The 25,681-nt window shown below is 40.3% G+C and overlaps 1 protein-coding gene and 1 long non-coding RNA gene across 9 annotated transcripts; one reads left to right on the top strand and one right to left on the bottom strand.

Moving 5' to 3' along the window:
- Positions 1–1,130: 1,130 nt before the first annotated feature.
- usp20 (ubiquitin specific peptidase 20) lies at positions 1,131–15,044 on the top strand. Of its 6 annotated transcripts, none has more exons than XM_028602540.1 (25): positions 1,131–1,490; positions 1,787–1,894; positions 2,187–2,240; positions 2,578–2,640; positions 2,745–2,885; positions 3,005–3,107; positions 3,728–3,797; positions 3,925–4,038; positions 4,176–4,275; positions 5,436–5,949; positions 6,060–6,209; positions 6,398–6,510; positions 6,897–7,069; positions 9,799–9,893; positions 10,275–10,308; positions 10,444–10,489; positions 10,570–10,750; positions 10,863–10,989; positions 11,086–11,255; positions 12,547–12,628; positions 12,958–13,066; positions 13,162–13,264; positions 13,355–13,423; positions 13,511–13,679; positions 14,373–15,044. In XM_028602540.1, the coding sequence occupies exons 2-24, from the start codon at positions 1,817–1,819 to the stop codon at positions 13,666–13,668; spliced, it is 2,847 nt and encodes a 948-aa protein (XP_028458341.1). In that variant the 5' UTR covers positions 1,131–1,490; positions 1,787–1,816; the 3' UTR covers positions 13,669–13,679; positions 14,373–15,044. The 6 variants fall into 6 exon arrangements, with proteins under 6 accessions (XP_028458341.1, XP_028458345.1, XP_028458342.1 ...); XM_028602544.1 differs by having other exon boundaries at positions 4,176–4,254; XM_028602541.1 differs by having other exon boundaries at positions 1,790–1,894.
- LOC114571544 (uncharacterized) lies at positions 3,626–25,681 on the bottom strand. 3 transcript variants are annotated; one of them, XR_003694663.1, is made up of 7 exons: positions 25,163–25,681; positions 20,671–20,856; positions 13,096–13,203; positions 10,585–10,741; positions 5,221–5,832; positions 4,961–5,012; positions 3,626–3,990 (listed from the first exon to the last, which is right to left on the bottom strand). It is a non-coding gene; the product is annotated as an uncharacterized LOC114571544 (long non-coding RNA). The 3 variants fall into 3 exon arrangements; XR_003694662.1 differs by having other exon boundaries at positions 4,961–5,832; XR_003694664.1 differs by lacking the exons at positions 3,626–3,990; positions 4,961–5,012; positions 5,221–5,832; positions 10,585–10,741; positions 13,096–13,203 and adding an exon at positions 18,169–19,025.

Below are 25,681 nucleotides of genomic sequence, written 5' to 3' on the forward strand. Positions count from 1 at the left end.
GGTAAAACAGAGAATTGGGATTGAGCCTAACTAAGGGGAAGGGGGAAGGGGTAAAACAGATAATTGGGATTGAGCCTAACTAAGGGGAAGGGGTAAGGGGAAGGGGTAAAACAGAGAATTGGGATTGAGCCTAACTAAGGGGAAGGGGGAAGGGTGTAAAACAGATAATTGGGATTGAGCCTAACTAAGGGGAAGGGGTAAGGGGAAGGGGTAAAACAGAGAATTGGGATTGAGCCTAACTAAGGGGAAGGGGTAAGGGGTAAAACAGAGAATTGGGATTGAGTCTGAAACACCTGTACATTTGCTATAGGCCTACTATAACATGTCTGCTGTGATAGGTCTATTCTAATTCAAGCACCTTTATCAAGTTTACATATTTACTGCTTCTTTTGACAATGTGTCTGCTTTTTGGTTTCCAGGGATACCTGATTGTGTTGGGACTCACACCAATGGGATATGTTTTACCTTTTATTAACTATTCTTTAATTACTGGACAAAGGTTCATACAGACCATGATGACTAACTGTACATGTCTTAATTAATGCTTGTGCGTGCTTATACAGAGTCACTACATGAGTATTTAGGTTTATCTCACCTGTTCAGCCCATATAAAGTCCATCAGTATTTAAAACAGTACATTTAAATAATCCAGTTTTTGTGTGTGCTAATTACCACCTGGTAACTGGGAATGACCACTGCTGACCTTGTTACATCTGTGAAACCTTTGATAATACAAATCCGTAAAAAGTCAATATACTTAAAATCACACAATTACAGAAAAAATAGTAAATGTTGAGGGCAGGAAATTGCTATTTGCGTTCACAGTAATTGTGTCTAATTTACACAACTTTAGAAGATGGTTCACTGTTGCAAAGCTCTATCTGAATTTCCCCCATGATTCAAAACGGACAAGTGAGATACGGGTTGTAAATGCACTCTTCTTTCTTGGACATAGCTACAATTGGCTAACGTTATGCATTATGTGCCCAACCGTTCTTCCCACAGTGGACAAAGTTGACTAAAAAAGCATACCAAAAGCCATAGATAGTAAAAGCTAAAAGCATGGTGACTCATTTAAACGACGTACAATATTACGTCACTTCCGTAAACAGGGATATTTACCGTTAATGAATAAACACGTTAAAATCTATTTGAATAATAGTTTCTACTAAATTAGCTACACGTATCAAATACATTACAAAGATACACAACTAGCAAGACAAAATCCATGAAAAGGGGGATTTATTTTTCAGAACATCGCTGTGGGCTGGATTTGTCTCCTCCAGCCCTGCGTCGCGTCGTGCCGTGCCGTGCCGTGCCGTGGATGGGAGGGGGAGTGAGTTGTTTGGGGATGGTGGGCCGGGGGTCGCGGCTCTCAGCTCGGCTACTCGATATCTTGCTAGCATACTGTCGCCTGCCCGCATCCAGTATGGTTTGTTTACCAGAAGAATGAAAAATAGCGATTACCATCGTGGCAGCTGCTTCTGTTGGTAAATATGAGTCATTCATAACTGCTGTTGTCATAGCTGCAGTAATGAGATGATTTTTGAGCTTTCGCTGGTAAACATAAGGCCTTTTAGTTGTTAGATTATGGGGGTTGAAAGGATGGTCTCAACAACACTATAGGTTAGGTATATAGGTTTCCGTTGTCAGTCAGAAACGAGGTGCGTGTGATTTATATAAGTGCATATCGTGTTTTTGTGTTGAGAGGATGAAGCTAGCTTTAGCTACAACACCTTGTCACCTGAATGACTACAGATTTGTTATTACTGCCCTGTCAAATTAGCAGACGTCCCCCCGAAGAGAGTGAGTAACTATGGCTGAACAAGAGCTTTGTCCTCACCTGGACTCCATAGGAGAGGTAACCAAGGAGGACCTCCTCCAGAAATCCAAGGTGGGTTTTCATTCATTTACTTGGAATGTCAAAGAAGCCCGGTTCAGGTCATGGGATGTGTGTGCCACGGCCTACACGTCCCTTAAGGTTGTTGTAGCAGCCTTGTACCACTTTAGTAATAACCACATGAGTTGGAATTTTTTGCTCTGCTATGTTGTCTTTATTGGGTATCGACAGTGAAAAGCATCCTTGCTTGTGTCAGCTCTTACTCTTCCTGAGTGAACCAACATGTTTGTGCATTTTATTGCACAATTATTTTATTCTGTTCCTTTGGATTCTATTCATGCTGCAGGGGACTTGCCAGTCTTGTGGTGCAGGGGGCCCAAACCTGTGGGCATGTCTGCAGGTAAGGTCCTTTAAAGGTTTTGAATCATTCTTTTCAAGGGTTATTTTGCTGGTTTGTGCACCTTGTCACATAAATGATTACTGCAAGCGCAACTAGCACTGCATTTTAGATAAGGCCAGATGAATGCTTAATAATTAATCAGTAGTAGCTGTCAAACCTAGGCAGGCAAGCAAGTGCACAATATATGCAGTTACAACTATTAATTTAGACTCTGACATTTTGACATTCTAGTATGGAATTAATTAAGCCAAGACAGGAAGATATTGTGACGTAATGTCTTTGCAAGATCGAAGAGAGGATTCAGAAGTTTATCTAATACAGCGTCTCTGCTCTGTAGAGTGACTGCCCATATGTTGGTTGTGGAGAGTCCTTTTCGGATCACAGCACCCTACATGCACAGGTAAAACCTTCTCATACAAAACATTCTTGTCTGTGTATCTCCTTGCTGGATGGTTATGTGAGGAAAAAGAGTCCCTTGAATGATTGCGAATGTGTTTCCTTTAGGCTAAGAAGCACAACCTGACTGTGAACCTGACAACGTTCAGGATCTGGTGTTATGTCTGCGAGCGGGAGGTATTTTTGGAGCACAGGCCTCCGCTGGTGCTTGTACCTGCTGCTCCCCACCACTGTAAAGCCACAGAGCAGGTATGACTTTGCCTTCTTACCCGTCTCCCATTTAAAGTCCTAGTAATGCCATTTCAATTTCACGCAACCTATTTCTTACTCCACTTCATAATTATAGTATATTTTAATCTATTTCCTAGGAAGCAGCTCCTCAGCCAATAGGTCACCCACTAAAAGCAGTACCAATTGCTGTGGCAGAAGAAGAAGGTTCAGATTCAGAGGACGATGAGCTTAAACCCAGAGGTACTGTCAACCTTTATTTTTCTAAACAACAGCGCACTTGAATTTCCTGAATTTGTAAGTGCTCATGTTATTAGGACACAGCTGCCATATGTATTAGATATAATTGATTTTAGTCCTAAGAATAGTTACTTGGCATGTTTCCTTTAACCTAGAATAGCATTGATAATTATCCCTTGATAAGATAAGAAAAACTATTGTCAGTCATGAGTAACAGAAATTCATCTTTGACAGGGAAGCTCAAATGACATAAATATGTATAAGAAACATATAAGATACATGTAGAAACAGTGTAAACACACTGACAGTAACAGTGCAAAACCGTGCAAAAAGAAAACTAAATGGAGTGGGAAATGTTGCCTATTTGTGATAGCAGTGGGGATGAAGGATTTTTTTTGTATGTTTTTATGTGCCAAAAGGGACTTTGTAACGTCGACCTGATGGCAGTAACTGAAAGGAGTGGTGGGGGTGGTGGGTGGGGGGGGGGGGGAATCCTGTGTGATTGTAGTGGTGTCCGTCATTCTAAAAAAATCATTCATATCTAAATTATTTAGTTTGTACACTTTTGCATTCTCTGGGAATAAAAAAGAAAACTGTACGGCTGTTTCTCCTGTTGTTTGTAGGCTTGACAGGAATGAAAAATATTGGTAACTCCTGCTACATGAATGCCGCTCTTCAAGCCCTGTCCAATTGGTGAGGTCACTTCCTGTCATTACATTTGGTCAATTACCAGGGGTGTGGCTCTTTTTTCTCTGTTATTTCGTTTTCCTTTAGTTAGGCAGTTGTGTTGACACACTTGTTTCCTCTCTTTCCTCACCAGTCCTCCTCTCACTCAGTTCTTCCTGGACTGCAGTGGATTGGTCCGGACCGATAAGAAGCCTGCTCTCTGTAAGAGTTACCAGAAACTGATCTCAGAACTCTGGCATAAAAAACGGTAATAAACACATACAAAGTGACATAAAATTACTCAATACAAGTGACAGAATTTAGCTATACGAGACTGTTATGTACTAATGATTCTGAATCATATACAGTATATTAAACTAACTCTCATGGCGGCTACTCTCCCAGGCCCAGCTATGTCGTGCCTACCAGTCTGTCTCATGGCATCAAACTAGTAAACCCCATGTTTCGTGGTTACGCTCAGCAGGTAGGGGCAAGCAGCCAGCAGGTAACTACACCTGGCATCACTCAACAGCTTGATACGGTCTTGTTCTTTTTATTTCTAAACTGTGAACCCCTGTGTATCTCCCTCACACATTCCCTAAAAAATACTGTTATTTTTGCTATTAACAACTACATTTGTTATTAATAACCAAAGGCTTGACTTGAGTTGTTCACGTCACTTCAGTTTTTGGAGAATTTTAGTATTTTGCTTACATCCCCAGAACCAGACAAATTGTTACGTCTCTCTGTATAAAACAGGAGGATCGATATGACCTAATTTCTTTGATAATCGTGACATTAGCCACTTTATAATTGCATACTACAACTACAATATGTACTTATGTTTGTCCATTCAATCCTCTTAGAGAGGTTTATTAGTGTATTTCTTAAAACAGTAGTTCAAAATTTTGGGAAATGTGCTTTTTGCTTTCTTACTGAGAGGAGTAGTTAGCTTAATTTAGCGCAGTAGAGGGAAACATCTAAGCTAAGCTAACCGTCTACTGCCTGTAGCTCTATTTTTTTGCGAAAATATGAGGGATATCGACCTTCTCATCTTACTCTCTGGCAAGAAAGCAAATTAGTGTATTTCCCAAAATGTCAAACTATTCATTTAACTTTAGAGAGGCTTCTTGATCCAATAGATGTCTAGTATTTAAGCCAAGTTAGGCTAAACTTATATCTCAACATACCTTCAGTCTGCATGCAGAAAATTTAAAAACGTATCTGCGACTTTGTCGGACTCTGGAAGGAGGAAAAACTGAATTATTTCTTGAAGTACACAAACAACTCAAATGAAATCTTGGAGTTTGTCTGATTCTTTGTAATACAATAACTATGTTTAGAAATGGTTTCATGTTTTATTCAGGCTTATTATATGTTTGATTGGAAGTGTCTGGTTTTGTTTGACTGATAAAGTCAAAAAGTGTTTTTAAATAATAATGAGTTTTACCTGTCTTCAGTGGGTATGATTAGGTCCTCCTTGTACCACTTCTTACCAATGTAGAACAAGACATACAACATTACTCACACATTTCTCTGTCTTATCTTCTTGTTTTGAAATAGTCAGTCATTGTCTCTGCAAAACTCCTGTCTGTGTTTATGTACATGTAGACACACTCATGCATCCTCCTTTTGGGTGAATGCAAGGTGCTTTTTTTGCTACAGGACACTCAAGAGTTCCTGCGCTGTCTGATGGACCAATTACACGAAGAGCTGAAGGAGCCTCTGGCAGAGTGCAGCATGAGCAGGGAGGGAAGTGATGGGGAGGAGATAAGAGACGGAGACCGTTCCCCGTCTGAGGATGAATTCTTATCCTGCGACTCTGGCTCCAGCAGTGACCGTGGGGAGGGGGGAGGAGTGGCTGACGGCGAGCTCCTACTGCAGGATGAGTGCGACGGGGTCAGGTCAGCAGCAGGGGGGATAGTGGGCGTCGGTACCGGCGGGGTGATCTCGGAAAAGGAGAGGCTGAAGGAAAGGAGGGTGTCTGGCTCACCCCTCCGTGGGGGCTCGCAAGAGATGGATGAGGACGCTGATGTGGATACAGCGGCTGAGGAGGGGGTTCCTGAGAGGGGAGAGGAAGAGGAGTTAACGCCAACCACAAACGCTGACGTCCAAATTCAAGAAAACAACCAGATATCTGATCCTGGGCAACGGCAAAGCCCAAGCAGCAACACCTCCGGTATAAGGCCAGCAAGATTATGAAAGTGTATTTTTCAACTTTATATCCCTATCATGTAAATTATGTCTCTAAAACTGTCAATTCTCTGCATCCGACATGCTGTTTTCTAGAGCCAGACAATGAAGCGTCAATGACCCAGTCCCAGTCCACTCCCTGCAGTCCTGTACGAACCCTTCAGGAGCTGCATCCCAAACTGTCCTCTAGTCCACCTCGCTCCAGCCCCCTCCGCTCTGCAGGACCTGCATACTCCTTCAAAAAAGGTAAGGGAATTTTCAGAATCTGCAGCAACATTTTATTCTATTTTTGGTGTTAATGCAGCCAACATTGGAGGTCTTCTGTCCGCCACATTATACACAGACATTCTTTCGCCTGTTTTTCCCTCATCCAACGACATCAACAATATTAAGTTTGTCCTCTAATATCCTCCTCCGCGTCATGAATCTTCCAGCTCAGCTGCTGCTCAGTGCCAGGAAGAAGAAACAGTCTCACTATCGCAGTGTGATCTCTGACATCTTTGACGGCTCCATCCTCAGTCTGGTCCAGTGTTTAACCTGTGACAGGGTGAGCTGTGCTTCATCCGTTTTAACACCAGAGGGAGCCACATATTTAGTCAGAAACCACAGTATATTTACTTGATAAATAATATCTATATTTTTTTGTTTTAAATGAAATTTAGATGATAGTATGTCTGGTGTAATTGTGTCATTTCAGTATTTTTTATGATTAGAATTAACAAAAATGCATGAAAATCTTAATTGAACAATTAACATTTTAACCATTTGCTGAGATGAATTGTCTTGTATTTTTATTAGTATTATTCACATATGCTTTTTTTTGTGAAATGATTTCTCATTGACCACACACTGATATGTTTTGATAAGCATTTATTTATATTTTATAAACTATAGAGGCATGCTGTGTAAACCAATTCTATAAATGTGTGACAGGTCTCTACTACAGTGGAAACCTTCCAAGACTTGTCCCTACCTATTCCTGGTAAAGAGGACTTGGCCAAGCTCCACTCCTCTATACATCAGAACCTTCCAGTCAAAACAGGCGTTTGTCCCGAAAGTTATGGCTCGCAGGGCTGGATCTCCTACATCATGGACTCCATACGCCGGTCAGTGAGTTATATTATCAGAGGAGAGGAAGAAGTCAGCGTGTTTGAACACATCAATTCAGCAGATTCTAATCAATCTGATTGCACACTAATATGCTGAGGTCATTGAAAGGATTTAGTGAGGCATGTTTCTGGCAAGAGGCTTCATTTGACTTCCTGTTTATGTAAATCTAAAAGTTGCTTAACACAGTATGACTTTTTTTGTGATTAATTATATTAATTATATATAATTATGACAACACCATAAGCCCATCATACACGTCTCTCCCCAGCACAAAGCTTCTTTGGAGCCCTCCAGAAAGCTCAGGTTAGGATTTTATTAAATAATGGATCCAAATTAACTTTAATGGAACACGCCGACTTATTGGGACTTTAGCTTATTCACCGAGTTAGACAAGTCCATACATACCCTTCTCATCTCTGTGCGTGTTGTACTCTGTTAACTCTGTCTGACGCTCCCAGTGCTAGCTAAGCCTAACTCAGATCCTGGAGGTAACCGGTTCCAACTAGCCTACTGCTCCGAATAAGTGACAAAATAACGCCAACATGTTCCTGTTTACATGTTGTGATTTGTATAGTCACAGGGTGTACAAATAACAAGGTCACTATGCTTTTACTATCTAGTAATTGTTGACGCTATTACTCCAACTCTCAGCGAACTCCAGGCGAACTCTCTGCTCCTCACCACAGGGCTTCAGGTGCTGCGAGCAAATCACTCCGCCCAAGTAGCAGAAGTAGCAGTGCTTCGCCTTTCTGAGAATATAGTTCCGAGTTTGTATATGGTTTGAAGATGGCTGTGTCTCATATGACCTTGCTATTTGTACACAATATATAAATAGGAACATGTTGGTGTTATTTTTTCACTTATTCGGAGCAGTAGGCTAGTTGGAACCGGTTACCTCCAGGATCTTTGCTAGGCTTAGCTAGCACTGGGGGCGTCAGACAGAGTTACAACACGCACGGAGACGAGAAGGGTATGTATCGACTTGTCTAACTCTGGGGGTTACTGTGAATAAGCTAAAGTCCCAATAAGTCAGCGTGTTCCTTTTAACTAGGTCTTTTAACTGGGGAGGGAATAGGATACCCAGATATACAATACCTTGTTTTTGCCCATGGTATGACTTATTGAGGGAAGTTCCTTACAGAGAAAGAATGGACGTGGCGTCAAGTCTTGTTTTTAGATGTAATGCACAATTAATTTCTTATGAAAATCCATATCATCGAAATGAGGGTTCAAAGGAATGTGTTAGATGGAAATGTGGCTCCAGTCACGTCTCTTTAGAGAATATTCTACTGTATGTTGTTGTGGAGGCCACAGATGTGCAGATGAGGGCGTGTAGGTATCAAGAGGGCTTTGCTAGATATGTCAAGGCAATGCCTTGTTCTGTTTGCACTTTAACCTGATCTGGAAGGATGTTCTTCTCTACTGGCGTTGTGAGGTGGATCAGCATTATGCATGCTACCATCTTCCTAGTCACAGGAAGGAAAGATATAACACAGTTGATTCCCTTTAATGATAAACTACCTTCTTTGAAATATATAGTGACAATCGGCCCCTCCATTGGGTTTCCAGTTACTAGACCTGCACCATGAAATGATGAAGGATAACGGTTAGACCTTTGCCCTGACCGAATTCAGGAATTCCTTCAGGGCAAATGTTTGAGTTGTTCATGCAGGGAGAGGGCTTGGAGTCAGTCCAGGACTGATGGCTTGGTGGAGGTTATGTAGACTGAGGAGGGCTCTGAAAAGCTTGACCCACTGCTCCAGGATAATATTTGAGTGCTGAGCCTGATGACGAGAAGAGTAATATTGCATTTTTAATGACTGTAGAGGGTTTTCGACGGTGTAGTAGAACGTGTAGTTATTGTCTATGTCAGCAAAGCATGATATTTGTTCTTCTTCCGTCAGTTCCCAGATTCCCAGAGCACCGTCATAACAGTGCTGATGACGTCATTTAGTGAATCTAGTGGTTTCTGAGGAAGTATAGATGAAGGATTGTGGAGGTGAGCTGCGTTGTCAATAGGGTTGGGCATCGTTTTGATTTTAACAATTCTGATTCCAATTCGGATTCTTCCTTTCGATTCGGGTTCTTATCGATTCTCGAGTTTGATTCTTTGAGGGGTGGAGTTGAAACAGGTCACATGCTTATTTCACAAATGAGAGGAAAGTTTTACCGGGTTTTTATAACGTAAAATAAAGCCACACTAGAGCGCCACTTACTGTGCTCCACGGCTGCAACACAACAAGCCCCTGGCTGCTACGAAAACCCAAACTTGGTAAAATTTGAAACCGATAATCAGATTTGAATTACTGGAATCGTAATTTTTAAAACGATTCCAAGCTGGAACAGATGCCGATGCCCAATCCAAGTTAACAAACTTAACAGACAACACATATCTTCTCCATACAACCCTGTTCTGCCATAGAGCCTTGGTGCTGAGCATAATTATTTGAAGAAGGGGGTACACAGTTCCTGCTTCAACGGCCATCTGAGGAGCAAGCCTTTCAGGGGAGATCTGGTGTATTTGGGCCCTTCAAACTTGCCATCTAAGACCCTTTAAGGAGCCATTATCGCTCCAGGCAGCATTTCATTTGGGGTCATTTAATCATTACAAGTTGCCGACCCACATGATGTCTATTTTTGTCAGTATGATCACTGTGAGGAGACAGACTAAAAGAGGCTATTTGGCTGTAATGGTTACATCTCTTTGTATTATGCCTCTGAACAGGTTCGTAGTTTCATGTATCCCCAGTTGGTTTTGGGGGCCCATGGTGAACCTAGAGGACTGCCTCGCTGCCTTCTTTGCTGCAGATGAACTCAAAGGTAAACAATACTACACTGTGCTATTTTACTATAATACTCTACTTTTTATATGGACTGTACTCAGGATTTCGTACACATGGCTCTCACTAACAGTTACCAAATTCATGAAATACCTACAGTGTGTTTTTTCACACAACATGCACACGCGGCCGGACCGGCCATCAAAACAAAGAACAGAGAAGCTCGGATTACAACACACACAGAGAGAGTGTGACTTCATTCTCTGCTCAGGATGCCATTACTCCACTATATCTTTACATAGTAAAGATTTGTTTCCTGCTGTATTAATGTTCTGAATATTGAGTACAGAACTTTTAAGTGATCAGGTGTAGGTGAGAAAATGTATGTCAGAAGTAACATTCACATCCATTCTTTTTACAGGGGACAACATGTACAGCTGTGAGCGATGTAAAAAGTGAGTATGTATTGTAAATCCAGGTGGAGACATGAATTAGAACTAAAGAATTTCTCACCTTTAATGCTTAAAAACCCTTAAAACAAGGGTATTTCTCATTTAGATTTTTTTTACACAGTATTTTGTTTTCTACAGGTTGAGAAATGGTGTCAAATATTGCAAAGTACTTAGGCTTCCAGAGGTATGATCTCTTTCTTGCTGCAGATAACAAGTTTAGTTGGGCTTGTGGCTGGCTTCATGAAGTGTTATTTGTTTATGTAGATTCTGTGCATTCACCTGAAGCGCTTCCGGCACGAGGTCATGTATTCGTTCAAGATTAGCAGCCACGTATCGTTCCCGTTGGAAGGCCTTGACATGCGACCTTTCCTGGCTAAAGAGAGTCCATCCCAAGTCACCACTTACGATCTGCTGTCAGTCATTTGTCACCATGGCACTGCAGGAAGTATGAGATAACTCAATGTTATTTCAACATGGTTAACATATTTTAGAGAATCAACAAATGTGTGTACATGTTCATGTACGTTCTTTTTCTTACACTTTTTCTGGTGCTCCAGGTGGACACTACATAGCTTACTGTCAGAATGTGATCAATGGCCAGTGGTATGAGTTTGATGACCAGTATGTCACAGAGGTCCATGAGACAGTGGTGCAGAATGCAGAGGCCTACGTGTTGTTCTACAGGTAAGCATTTAAAAACTCCATCATGGCAAACATTTATATATAATCTGTTTATTCAAAACGATGTTACAGACTGTGTTTCTTCCTGGACTCGTGCAGGAAAAGTAGCGAGGAGTCGCTGCGAGAGAGGCAGAAGGTGGTGGCTCTGGCCAATATGAAGGAGCCCAGCCTGCTGCAGTTTTACATCTCCAGAGAATGGCTGAACAAGTTCAACACTTTTGCCGAACCAGGCCCCATTAGCAACCACACATTTCTTTGTCAGCACGGAGGTGTGTGATACAATCTTGATCTGAAAAATGTGTGCTGTCAAAACCCTGCCTTATCACACTGAGAAAACATGCACATGCTTCCTTAAAAGGGGACTAATGCAGCGTTCCATTTACCTCGGAAGTCGGAAGCTGGAGCTAGGAATGACATCATACCCGAGTTGAATGCGTTCCATTTAAAAGTCGGATTGTCATTGTTTATTAGCTCTAGCCTGGTTAGCTATTGTTAGCAATAGCAGTTGATAACAACACATTACACCGTTTTTTGTGCATGCAAACAGCGTAACAACATGTTCACAGATAGAAGTGGAACATGCCTGTGTGAACGACTGATTTAGTGACACAAATAAGACAGAAGTGCTTATAACTTTATGTTACTGCAGCTTTCACAACTGTTGATACAGGGGGTATGTTGGATTTTGAACTCGGGCTACTGCGAGGTTGTCCGAGTTCCGAGCTCAGAAATCTGAGGTCAGGGGGCGTGTTTCCGACTTTGACCTAGGAAAATCCGAGTTCCGAGATAAATGGAACGCGGCACTAAAACCAGCCTACAATTATTGGTGTTTTAAGGAAGAGACGCTTTTGAGTTGCATTATGGGAGAGTTTGACAAAACATTAGGAACTTGAGTCAGACGGTTTCAGCCTCTGCAGGTTATATTTCGACCGTTCTATAATCAGTCTGTTTCTTGTGGGTCCTCTAATTTAAGCAAGTGAATTAATCACTTGACTACCCATTTAACAACAAAAAGACAATAGCAAATAACCTCACAGCAAAATAAATGCATATTATCCGTTGGAAGTCATGTTGTCGATCAGAAGCAGTTAGCTTAATGGATAATTTTTACAAATTCTTACATTTCAGGATTTCAAAAACAATTTTCTGACAAATCAATACATTTCACCTACAGTTTCCAAAAACCTGTTGCTACCTTCTCTAAACATATTTATTTTGCCATATTATTCAGTTTTAATTATGGACGGTGCATTGAATAGGTTTCTGGCATCTCGAGATGTTTCAGCACTTAAAACAAATTATTGTTCTTGTTAAACTGGATGTTTCTTTTAGATTTATGGTAGATGGCTAGTTTACATGTCTACTTGGAAAACCATGGCTTTATTGCTTTTGTGAGTTACAGGCCATCATTGTCTAAGAGGACAGCAGGGATGAGGGAGGGGATTTTGTGTAGGAGGATAATAAATTTACCATAGTTGTTGGAATTTTTACTGGTCTCCAGTACGGGCCAGAAAAGGTCATAGATTTCTCCTTTAATTTAAACATTTTATTTCTGTACAGGGATTCCTCCTAATAAATACCAATACATAGATGACCTGGTTGTGATTGTTCCTCAGAATGTGTGGGAGTACCTTTTCAACAGGTAAATATGCAACACATTACCATATACATTTTTTAAAGGTGTGTCTAATCATTATTTCTATATTATATGGATCAAAGTAATATAGTATATGGATTGGAAAGTAAAACAAGTAGGAGTGTAGTCAATGTCAAAAGAGGCGATATGTAAGAAATGTCCCTGCAAACTGAACACATGTAGCTCTACAATAATCTAACAGAAAAATGTATCTGAATTGATCAGCGCAATGGCAAAACCTGTAAACGAAGGCCTTAGCTGAACATTGATTGGATACATTTGAATGCATATGTTCACATTCATTTGTTTCCATCAATTGGTGTTTCTGTCCTTAGTTTTGGAGGCGGCCCAGCCGTGAACCACCTGTATATGTGTGCCATCTGCCAGGTGGAGATTGAAGCTCTGGCTAAACGCAGAAAAATGGAAATAGACACCTTCATCAAGGTAAAAGCCTGTATTCTGCAAGGGCTTACCTGTGCTTAAATGTGTCTTCATGCTTTGTGCTGGATGTTGAACGGGCAGTTTTCTCTTGTCTGTAGCTGAACAAAGAGTTTCAGGCTGAAGAGGCTCCGACGGTGATCCTGTGCATCAGCATGCAGTGGTTCAGAGAGTGGGAGAGTTTTGTGAAGGGAAAAGACAATGGTATGACCCTGCAGGAAGACAAACTGTAGTGCATTAAAGTTCTTCATCTTTCTGCCTTTACAAAATATTTTTTATGATTTGTTTTCTCAGAGCCACCTGGTCCCATCGACAACAGTAAAATTGGTGTTATGAAAGGAGGGCACATACAACTGAAGCAAGGTAAAGCGCAGCACTGGTTGTACCGCTGGAAATGAGAAAAACAGACAGCCAATAAACCATTTCTTTTATGTGCATCCCTCCCCTCAGGGGCAGACTATGGTCAGATCTCAGATGAGACCTGGCAGTACTTGTTGGGTATTTATGGCGGAGGCCCTGAGATCGCAGTGAGACAAACCGTGGCACCGGCTGACCCTGACAGCCTTCATGGAGAGAGGAAGATCGAGGCAGAAACCAGAGCACTTTGAGATAAAAAGAGGTTGGGATGTTTACTTATAGGGAAAAATCACCATAATCCAGATCTCACATTCCTCTTCCTTCATATACACAGAGTTGCATTTAATCACGTCTTTAAATATACTTTTGGGTGCTGTGTAACATTTTACTGGAAGCCGTGGTCATGAAGCTGCTCTTGGAACGAGCACCTTTTCCACCCACTTTGCTTACGTCAACCACATGAGCTCATAAATTCCTTCTGACCAGCAGAGATTAAGATAGCACAAATGGCCAAGAATAATAGAGGCAGCACATCCAGCTCAGAAACAGCTGTAAATCCAATCTGAGTGTTTGAGTTGAGGGCCCATTAAAGCTTTAGTGCGTAACTTTTTTTATATTAATACATTTAAGCCATTGCCAAATGAGTTACAACAAAGCTAATTAGCTCCACAAAACTCTCTCTGTATTTCTCAGTATGGCTATGTTGTCTGGCGACTTTTTTGCACGCAGAAAATGGAGTGAAAATAATTACCTCTTCTGAAGAGTCCATTTTTTTTAATCCTCTGTGTCCTCCTTGGCTACAAGCAACTGTGTGGCGGAGGGGTGGTGGGGGTGCGCGATCACGGAAGGCTTGTCTCATTTGGACGCGCACAGTTTTGTTGTCATGGGGGCAACAGACTACACACTATAGCTTTAAGGGTGCATTTGTTCTCAACTTGTTTTTCATTTTCCCCAGGTCTTCTGATTCCCCTTTCTACTCCTGCCCTCGCAGGAAGCTGAGGAATTTGCACCTTGGTGAAGAATCCTCGTCGTGAGCACTTTGTAAATGTAGCAACGCATCATTTTGAAGCTGTGTGGCAAGAGGGTGAAACGGTACTTAAATATCACATAGGTTATTTATTGGATAACTCTGACCCTCAATGTTAAGGTGTAAAAAAAAAACAAGATGTTGTGTCACATCTCTGGAGCTGTTTTTGGTAGCTATGGTGTTTCAGTGGCTGCTGTAATGACTAGGTGTCAGATACTGCGAAACTGGTAGACAGCTGCTGGCGTCGTGAACCAGTTACTCAGGAGGAGAACAGAACTACAAGCAGATGTTTGGTTTAAGGACTGAACTGTTCTTCGTTGGAAGCAACAACCAAGAGACATTAACATGCTTTCTGTTGTTGGCCTGTTTACTAGTCACATAGCAACAAGTTCAGAAAACAAGTGAGTTATATTACATAAATCATACTCTTGCACCTACAACCTTAAATACAGTTAACTGAGCCCTCAGGAATGGAAGCCTTTTGTTTGTTTAAACCAGCAAAATGATCAGATTAACAAACTTTATGGAAAATATCACAGCAGGTTTGTGTCCAACCACAAAACATGTGAATGTGTTCCAAATACTATTTTCATTTTCTAACCGTGTGTCAATCACTGCTCATGCACACACATTCATTCTCCCTTGTGGGGGGAGGGGCTTAGGAGACCATTTTGGGCTTTAGCGGAAAGGGGGGAGGGACTGAGAAGTTGTTGATGCTCACATTTTTTGGCTAAATCCTAGATCTTCGCAATCCTACCTACAGCACCTTTAACTAAAATGACATAATGTACCTGTTTAAACCAAGAGAGGGCAATATTTTCCGATTAGAAAGAAAGTACGAAATAATCTGACATCACAGATAATTAGCACCACATGCACAAATCCAAAAAACAGTTAAGGTAATATAGGACTATTATTGATCAAGTATATTTTCTCATAATATCTTAATTGTGCATGTTTTGTTATCGGAAATAATTAAGCTGTACCATGTGGCATAGGTTAAAACACGCGTCTTCACTAATTGAGACACCATAGCTTGTTTACCTTAAATTCTATTCTATTTATTCTAAATTTGATTCAGATTTGTCTTTCTCTCCTCTTTTTTATCTCTTTGAGTCACATATCAGACTGGTAGACAAGAGTTTTGTGCAATTCTTTCAACACCATTTGTGACAGTTCAAACATTTCCCAATATTAACCACTGGCTTTCCGTTTGAAACAGCCAACAGGCTGAGTTGCTCAGAGCATTTAAAACAAAAATTGGAATATCAATAGTAACATCACATATTGTTGTGTAGATGTTTCCTTTACAGCATAACAAATTCAATAGTTCTATTCAAGTGCCAGGGTAACATTTCTGAGAAATTAGAGTCAGTCCAAGTTCAGCTAAATAAACCACATCCTCCTCTTATCTCATTGTAGATAAAAATCACATGCTTGCCTTTTTTCAATGTACAGATCTGCATTGGCAAAGTCTGCCACCACATTTGAATCAGTTAAAGCCGAGCATCGTGGTAGAGTGAGCAACACATGGGAAACAACACAACATGTTGAGTGTAATTGTGCTTTTCTGTTATATTAATAATAAATACCAATTTTATGATGAGTGACAGCATCTCAAAGCCTATTTGTGAATAGAAAAAAAGTGAAAAACAGATTTTTTTTTTAATACCAAATGACTAAGAATGAACACTGAGTTTAATCTTTAGCTGCCATGCAGTATTCACACAGAGATATAGTTCTTACCTTATGCTGCTTGCTAGCTGTAGCTTTATGTTAAGCGTAAGAGTGGTAACGATTTTCTCATCTAACTCACAAAATGTCAAACTTTTCCTTTAAAGATGTTGAAAGAAGTTAACGTGCATAAACAAGCTCATCCTCAAAAGGAAAAATCATAGTTTGTTGCTTTTCTACTTAGAGACAATGTTAGTTTTCTCAGTTAGCTAAAACTTTCAGATACCAGGACAAGCGAGACAGACGTAATCTGATCAAATCCAACACTTAAGAAGCTCAGCAGATATTCAGAAGTGTAATTATCAGAAGAGCAGCTTCAACATTCCTCGGGCAATATATCAAACAAGGCATGCAAACCGTAGCCCAAAATACCTTTAATAAACCTTTTCCAACCACAGATATTTTGACTTGTCATAGCAGAAAAAGCACAGGTGCAACTAATACCATTAACAATCACTATATATTCAATTTAAGTTTGACCTAAATGGAAGGCAGCCAGGAAGTTTCTAGGGTGGCAGAGTGTACGGTTGATTACATGTGGCAGTGTTTTTGACAACATTGCAGATGTTTTTTTTTTGTTTTGGCAGTATTTCTTATTTTGCCAGTGTTTGTGTCTTTTTTTCTTCTTTTTTCACAGTTAAACCTGTTTTGTTTAGGTGACTTAGGGGCATCGAAAACAAGTTGGAACACAACACTGACATATCATCATCTTTTAAGTTGATATGGCGAACCATCTCCTGAGGGAAATATTAGTCTCCTTTTCTGCTAAATGCTCCACTATGTTCACCTGCTAGTCACGAACTGTGTCTGTCTGCTGCTTGGTGTTGAGCAGGTAGTTTACATTAAGGTTTTAGAGATTTATCAATGTAAACAGTAGCCTGCTGCGGCTAAAACCAAGCTATAACAACGGTAAGAGTGAACCAAAACAGAAAAGTTGCGGAGCTAAACGAGCTGAAACTCGCTATGAAGCTCCTAAAGCCGAGGCAAGCTGCAGATTCAGGTTATAATTATCTGTAGGTTCACCACAACCCCTTTCACGTTGCCATATGATGCATCGTTATAAAAAATATCAATCATAGCAGCTCTGAGTTTAAAGCTTGCAGTTTGAGCGGTTGTGTTACAGCCCATCTAACAACAACCGAGCAAGCAGTTAACCTTGAACTAACCGGCCCTCTCAGATGAGGACTTGAATATATGGAGGTCGCCATAACCCTGCTGAATCATCTGTGACCAAAAGCATTAAATACTAACAGAAGGCAGCCATCATTAATGTTATTAATTTCACTTGAAATGTTACCGCTATGACAGGTCAAATGTCAGCTCTTTCTATTAAAGGTCCTATGACATGCTGATTTTTGGATGCTTTTATATAGGCCTTAACGGTCCCCTAATACTGTATCTGAAGTCTCTTTCCCGAAATTCAGCCTTGGTGCAGAACTACAGTCACTAGAGCCAGTCCCACAATGAGCTTTCCTTAGGATGTGCCATTTCTGTGTCTGTAGCTTTAAATGCTGTTGAGGAGGAGAGAGGGGGGGCAAGGTGGACTGCCACTTTGCTTGTTTGCAAGCCATGATGTCTCTCTTTCTCATGGGCAGGCCAAATTCTCTGGGCAGGCAAAGCAGAGAAAGGGGAGGTAACCTTTCCCCTTATGACCTCATAAGGAGCAAGATTCCAGATCGGCCCATCTGAGCTTTCATTTTCTCAAAGGCAGAGAAGGATACCCAGGGCTCGGTTTACACCTATCGCCATTTCTAGCCACTGGCGGACCATAGGCAGGCTGGGGGAACTCATATTATTGTTAAAAAAAAAACTCTTAAAGTGAAATTTTCATGCCATGGGACCTTTAACTTTATTCCAGAACATGGCCTAAAGTAATGCATGTCTCCCTGTTTTCTTTGTTGATGTGTCCAAAGAGCAATTCACCAATTTTAATAAAAGAGGACAATAATTTGTTAATTTGTCTTAAGAAAACTGTTATGTAGTATTTTTCTTTTTACACGTCACATCTGTATCTACCAGAGATGATTTGATACTATAGGGGTTTGTGTGTGTGCTATGTTTAGATCGTTGTTTCGGGGAGTAAGTGCAATGAAACAAAAGACAAATCTTTGTGCAATCTTATCATCAAAGAGACACTGGACAGCTATCAAACACAGAGTGGTTTGAACAGCTGACAGTAAAGACTGAGGCAGCGTAGCTTATTATTTTGCAGTGTTAAGACACGTGGCGTGGTAATTACTTAATTATCCCCAGCTGTGAGTTTGTTTGCTTGTGTTACAGCACGTAGCTATTCGTGTGAGAATTCTATTTCACTGAAATATATAAGCATTGCTGTGGTTGGACAGAGTTCATCAGTGATATCATGACACCATGGAGACAGCACAACAGGATTTTACTGACTCATGTTTTCCCTACATTTTACAGTGTGTGGCTCGTGTGGTCATGATAATGGCGATGCTTTGATAACATGGGACTTAAGTGATTGACCTTAATTTAATGGGATGTCTTACTGTCTGTAAAAATGATGTAATTACTCATGACTGGTTAAATTATTAAAAATGCCTGGTCTTTGATTTGATTTGTGTTTTTTTATTTGCTGTGATATATTTCCATATTTCATCCGTATTTTAAACCACACACACACAAAAAAAAACTTTAAGGCAGAACTGCAATGGTCAGTTTACATGTCTTGCATTGCTCCACACATACATTCCAGGATAGGGGGAAAAAAACTGGATAGTTTGCATTTCTTTAAACCAATTACAATCGTCTTGGGCGGTGCCAAGTTCCGAACGCAGCGACGCTGGCTCTGCAAAATAATCTCAGGTAGGAACTTGATTTTGCAGCCTGCAAAAGAAAACGCCACATACAATATTAAATGAAGTTAACTGGTCAAGCAATACAGTAATGTGAACTATATAAATTAGCTGGATACATGGTTATTTGTAATTTGTTCTTACCAGCATATCGCTGTGCGTGCTACGTTAATAGCGATTCCTGCCAATTGGCCACAAAACCTCCCAGTTAGATAGTAAACTGCGTAAACAGTCTTTGTAAATCTTTACAATCATTCCCCGAAAGAACCAAGCAGGCCTGCCTTGTTGCATGATCTAAATGTTCTTCAAAGCCATTTTCAGCGTGTAGTTTGCTAGCTCAAAGTTTTGGTTGTTTCCCGAAGAGAACGGAGTTAGACAACGGCAACACACAGATCGTTGATCCAAACTAAACTAGTTTACATGTAATGCTTCATTGTCATAGCGATGTCATCAGCACAATCTCAGTTTAGAGACTGCACATTTAAAACAGAAAGCATGCATTACAATCCAGGGGTTTGGAGGATGAGAAGATTAATACCACTCTCAAATATTTGTGTGTTAAGTATGAAGCTGCAGCCAGGAGACAGTTAGCTTAGCTCAGCATAAAGACTGGAAACACAGCTAGCCTGCCTCTGTCCAAAGGTAAGAAGTTGCCTACTAGCACTTCTAAAGCTCACTAATAAACACATTATACTTTTTTTTTTAAATCCATACAAAAACTGAAGCGCAAAAACGTATGGATTGACACAGCCAGGCTAACTGTTCCCCCCCGTATCCTGTCTTGATTCTAAGTAGAGATGTTCCGATACCGATATCGGCTCCGATACTGCCTAAAACGCTGGTATCGGTATCAGGAAGTACTGGAGTTTATGCACCGATCCAATACCACGTAATAAAGCCCTAAAGAAAATCTACATTAAAGTAGTTTATTTATGTTCTTTTTCCGTTATAACTGACTGTCAAACTGGAGAATAAAAGAAAGTTCTGGGGCATTCATTGTTTGTGTTTGTTCATGTTTCACCAAGAGTTTAACCTGAGCCAGACCGACAACAAAGATAGCCTGAGCCAGACCGACAACAAAGATAGAAATTATATCACATCCATACAGGGATAGTAGTATACAGCTGTTAAAACATAATGAAATATATGACACTCTGGTATCGGATCGGTACTCGGTATTGGCCGATACGCAAGTTCATGTATCGGAATCGGTATCGGGAAGCAAAAAAGTGGTATCGGGCCATCTCTAATTCTAAACCAAGCTAACAGGCTGCTGATTTAAGCTCCATACTTCGTGGTATTGATCTTCTCATCTAACACTGGGCAAGACAGTGAATAAGCAAACTACTGTTGATTGCATTATAGAAAACGGCAGTACATATCATCCTCTGCTGCAAAGATTTCAACCAATCTTTTGAAAATGTGTCTTCTGAATCCTCACTGCTGTCTCCTTGTCTGTCTCTTTGAAATAGAGATATATAATAAATATGTCAAGATGAATCAGCATATCTAAATGTGTTACTACTTCTCTTACTTAGATTATATCCATTTGGGCTTTATTACTACTTCTCTAGAGTAAAGATGAGGTAAATGCAAATTTGTTTACTGTTTTCCTAACTTGTGTTGTCTGCTGAGAAAATCTAGTAAAGTCTAAGAGACAGAGTGAGAGGGTTTACCTGTTTTGATTTGAGAACGAGGGGACAACTCTCAAGTGAGTAGCTGTGATGTCATCCCAAGTCCCATACGCAAGCTGAGCTGTATCCAGCCCAGACAGAGGCAGACTGAGAGGAAAACACACCAGGCTGATGAAAGGATATGATGCACATACTGAGAGCATTCTTGAAGACAGGAGAGACGACACACTGTTCAGGTAAGACACAAAAGCAAAACAAAAACAGTCTTGAGGACACAAATGTAGCTGCAGCATCCGTCCACATCGCATTACCTAGAACATTGGCGTGTTTCCTGCACTGTGTGTGTGTGTGTGTGTGTGTGTGTGTGTGTGTGTGTGTGTGTGTGTGTGTGTGTGTGTGTGTGTGTGTGTGTGTGTGTGTGTGTGTGAGAGAGAGATCGAAGCTGGGATACTTACTTGGTGACACAATAGATATACTCTGATGAATAATTATACATCCCATAGCAGTAGTTGTATAGGCAATTGAATATTAAATCAGCAGATCACAATACAGTGAGAATCCAGGACAGCGGGGGAGGCTGGCTTTAAAAGGGTTGCCCCTGCTGTGTATATTCACCGGGCTGGGATGGGTGTGGCGAGGAGCAGCAGACCACTTGTCCTGTCCATCCTCATCATTAATGTCATTTACACTCTTGCTAATGGCTCTCTGTGCACCAGCCAGCTTTGCATGATGAAGGTCAGATCATAGATTTAGGAGGGCAGGTTAAGCTCTGCGTTAATGAAGTGGAATAATTACCAATTATGCATGGAAATAGCTGTGCAAATGTAACAGGGAAAATGAGCTGCATGGATTCCCTTATATTTCCTCTGTAACGGTTTCAAATATGTTGACTAATTGTACACAGTATACACAGTTGTTCATCACCTTGAAGCATCAGTGTAATGTCCTCCTGTGGAAGTGATCTCTGTTTGTTGCTACAGCTGTCAGAACAAACTGGATTCTGCCAGGGTTATATATACATTTTTATTATTCCCGATTATGAACACTTGAGTTGTTCCCCCACTTTACCTCAGAGTGCACAGTGGTTACCCCTTTCTTACTGTGCTCACAGCCAGTATGCGGTTTGGTAAGAAAAATTCGCAATTACAAATCTGTCTGTTACTTCAGCACCAAAGACAGCGCCTTGGATTTCCACAGCACAATACGACTGATATTTCCGAGCCATGGTCGGGGCCAAAGATTCTAACTTGTACAAACCTAAGCCTGATAAAGGATAAATGAGTAAGGTCGACTTGGCCAACATAGTCAATAAAACAATCCCTTTGCCTCTGCACTTTCTCTGCTACTAAGGAATTTGGGGGGGTTGTAAGGTTAGCAAGGGGCATGCATTTTGGTCATTTTGACAGTGACAGGTCTGTATTAATCTGTCACCAATTTACCCACATCCATTTCTTTTCTCAAGCACAGCCATGCTTCATCAAGCTGAAGAGAGGATAACTAACAGGACACAAGGAGGAACTCATTAATCAAAGCTTCAGTATGAGCTGGCCCTAAAGTAATCCTGCACCCAGCCAAAGCAAAAATCAAAGTGCTGCAGTATCATCTGAGGAGCAAGTCACCAGAAAGAAATCCTGCAAGAAGCCTCGTTGGAAAGATTGTAGCACACGGATTCAGCTCCTCTCTCTGAGAACCCTCGCTCTGTGTTTTTTCTTGCAAAGGCAACCGCTGTAAATATTTACATGCCGTGTCTGGCAGCTCTTGGAGACGGAGAACACCTTGAGATTATATGACTGTGACCTTTTAACTCATGGTAACCCTCATCTGGCCCTGCAGGCAGGGCTGGATGTGAGACGTGTGGGTTTTTTGGTTACTGAAAACAGGAGGGAACTCGATCAGTAGCTGTACTCTTTGTTTTGCGAATTTGAGCTGAGCCTCCCATTCCCTGCTTGTCTATTTTTTCTTCATCACTGCAAGCGTTTCATAGGAGAAAACCCAGATTCAAACATTCCAGGGAAACTCCCCACTTTACATGCCAATATATTGCAATTTAACTGAATGTTTGCAAAATATCATAAATCATTTATTTCCTTGTTTTTTCATTTAACTGGAAACTATATGGAAAATATGTAGTCGTGTTTTTACAATGTATGAAATAGCAATAATTTACACATACTGCAGTAATTTACAAGTATATTATTCCATATATTATATATTAAGTGTTAAAGGGTTAAATGTAAAAAGTTAAATATAGGTCAAAATATTAGATCCAAGTATACATAAATAATATATTAATACATCATAAATATTGTATTTCTCACCTGCAAAATATATTGGTGAAGCTGGTAAACTAGTGAGGATGAGTATGCATACTGAGGCCTGTGTGTAGAGTAACCACACACACACACACACACACACACACACACACACACACACACACACACACACACACACACACACACACACACACACACACACACACACACACACACACACACACACACACACACACACACACACACACACACACACACACACACACACACACAAAATGGGCTGTGCCATGTGTTCCCAGCTGGTTGACATGTGGAGGGTGAGCAGAACCGGCCGCAGGGCCATGGAGCTCACCACCTACCCACAGATGCTCCAGGGAGACTACCACAGAGTGACCGGCCTCCACTACATGTCCTCTTTCTCGGATGCTGAGGACTGCTGTGATGACAGCAGCTCAGGCAGCTCTCTCACCTTGGACTGGCAGACACAGGGAACTGATGGCTGACACTCGACCTAGACATGTTATACTACCAAGACGTAAATAAACATGATAGAATACACAGGACGTGTGGTCTATATGCAATAAACGGGATGATTTGAGTTGAGGAGAAATAGGATTTGAGAGGTCTCTTTTTTTTTTTTTTTTACAACATTCTCTTTATTAGGAATTCTTTTTGGATTTTCCGCTAAGTTTTTTTGTTGTATATTTTATTACCCTGATATCCTGTCACCCAGTGGTGGAAGAAGTAGATCGTTTACTTAAGTAAAGTACTCAGATCCTTTACTTAAGTAAAAATAAAAATTCTGTGGTCTAAAAATACTCCATCCTTACTAGAGTAAAAGCACACAAATATTATCAGCTAAATGTACTCAAAGTATCAAAAGTAATAGTGCTTGTTATGCAGAATTTATAAGAATTTAACTTTTCTAAATTATATGTATGATTACATTATATCACCTATGAATATGTTTTGTATATGATATGTAAAATCCATCTAAAATCATAATCTGCATAGTAATCAGTAACTATTGTTGTAAAATGTGAAGTAGAAAGTGTTTTTTTCTCTGAAATGTAGTAGAAGTATAAAGTAGCATAAAATGAAAATACTTAAGTAACGTACCTAGTTACATTACACCACTGCTTTCATCAATAAAATGTTTTCATCATACTGTACTATGTAACATGAGGACATATTATGATGTTGAGCAACCAAAGTACTGCATCATGACATCACTACAATCTAAATTGTGTTGTAATTTTTCTTGTTTTGCAACCAGCCGCTCAACCCATATTTTGCCAATAGTCTTACATGACCGCCAAAATACGCAAAAGAAAATACATGTTGGGTCACAAAGTCAAATAGTTGAGTCATCTGTCATCGGAGTCAGATCATAATTCAAAACAGATCAAAATTATCTTCATCTGTGCCGTTCCTCTATTCTACATGAGACCCATGTGCAGTGGTGCCGTGTTTACCAAAGTGCTGTACTTAGGTACAATTTTATGGGTACCTGTACTTTACTTGTGTATATTAATGTTATGCTATTTTATACGTCAACTTTACTACATTTCAGCAGGATATTGTTCTTTTTTAATAAACTTAATTTATTTGACAGCTAATAACTTTTCAGATTTTAAACAAAAAACCTATGTTTTAAAAAAACAACAATATAATAACTACTCTACAGTATACAAAGTATTTAAAAATTGTTCAAAATACATTTTAAATGTACTTTACTTCAGTATTTCAATCTTAGGCTACTTACTTCCACTTTACTATCTTTATAATTCAGAGGCCAATATTGTACTTTTTACTTCACTATATTTATCTAACAGCTGGAGTTACTTGTTACTTTTTAGATCATGATTTTACACAGAAAACCTGTGAGTTTTTTTTTTTAAATTAGCCTATATAGTGTTAAGGAATAGCTACCCTAGTTAAAAGTTTAATCTAGTTAAGTCATTGTCAATGTATACAGCACAAAGCCCTTAACAATATATTTTTTCTATAGATGGCACTTTGCAGCCTAGTGCATGGAACCGATTATCAGACAATTACACAATTGTATTAAGCCACATTAATTAAATAACCTGCCACCTATAGAAAAACAAATACAGTAATATAAATTCCACAGCGGCTGCAGCCCTAAACACACACACACACACACACACACACACACACACACACACACACACACACACACACACACACACACACACACACACACACAACGACTGAGTTTGTTGTTGTAGCCTACTTACCTGTCTGAATTACATTCCTTGCGTTTTGTGCACCGCCGCGTCCTCTTCAATCTGCTCCAGGTTCAACTCTTTGCTCGTACATTCTCAGAGCATAATATAACCAGTCCACTCAGCCTATCTACTCCCAGTATAACCAGTCCACTCTGTGTCCCAGAGAGCATGCTACCATGAGCATGCTAACGTTTACCATGTTAGCTAGACCAAAGCCGGTCTTCTTTGGCTAGACACAGCCATAAGACACAGCATGCACCTGTGACGCAAGAAAGTGGGTGTTTGATTTGTTTAACTTCGCGTGCTCACCTTTACAACACTTCACACTTTATAAGTGGTTGTATTATTTGTATCGTTAGTATTTATTTATTTTACCAATAACTCCAAAACATAAAAAAAGTGGTCTACATGTAGCCTAACCTACTAAAACCCTATGTTACTGTAGGCTTAATGAGAATATAATGAAGGCCTATTCGTTACTTCCACCCCTGCATTGTAGCTAGGCCTACTTTACTTGAGTAGCCTATT

This window comes from Perca flavescens, chromosome 16 (genome assembly GCF_004354835.1).
Source record: "Perca flavescens isolate YP-PL-M2 chromosome 16, PFLA_1.0, whole genome shotgun sequence".
NCBI classification, from domain to species: Eukaryota; Metazoa; Chordata; class Actinopteri; order Perciformes; family Percidae; genus Perca; species Perca flavescens.

Excerpts from the sequence above, each read along its gene's own strand:
- usp20 (XM_028602540.1), top strand. The coding sequence starts at position 1,817 with ATGGCTGAACAAGAGCTTTGTCCTCACCTGGACTCCATAGGAGAGGTA. Across the intron at positions 1,895-2,186 it reads ACCTCCTCCAGAAATCCAAG|GGGACTTGCCAGTCTTGTGG; the intron begins GTGGGTTTTCAT and ends TTCATGCTGCAG. Across the intron at positions 6,210-6,397 it reads TGCATACTCCTTCAAAAAAG|CTCAGCTGCTGCTCAGTGCC; the intron begins GTAAGGGAATTT and ends TGAATCTTCCAG.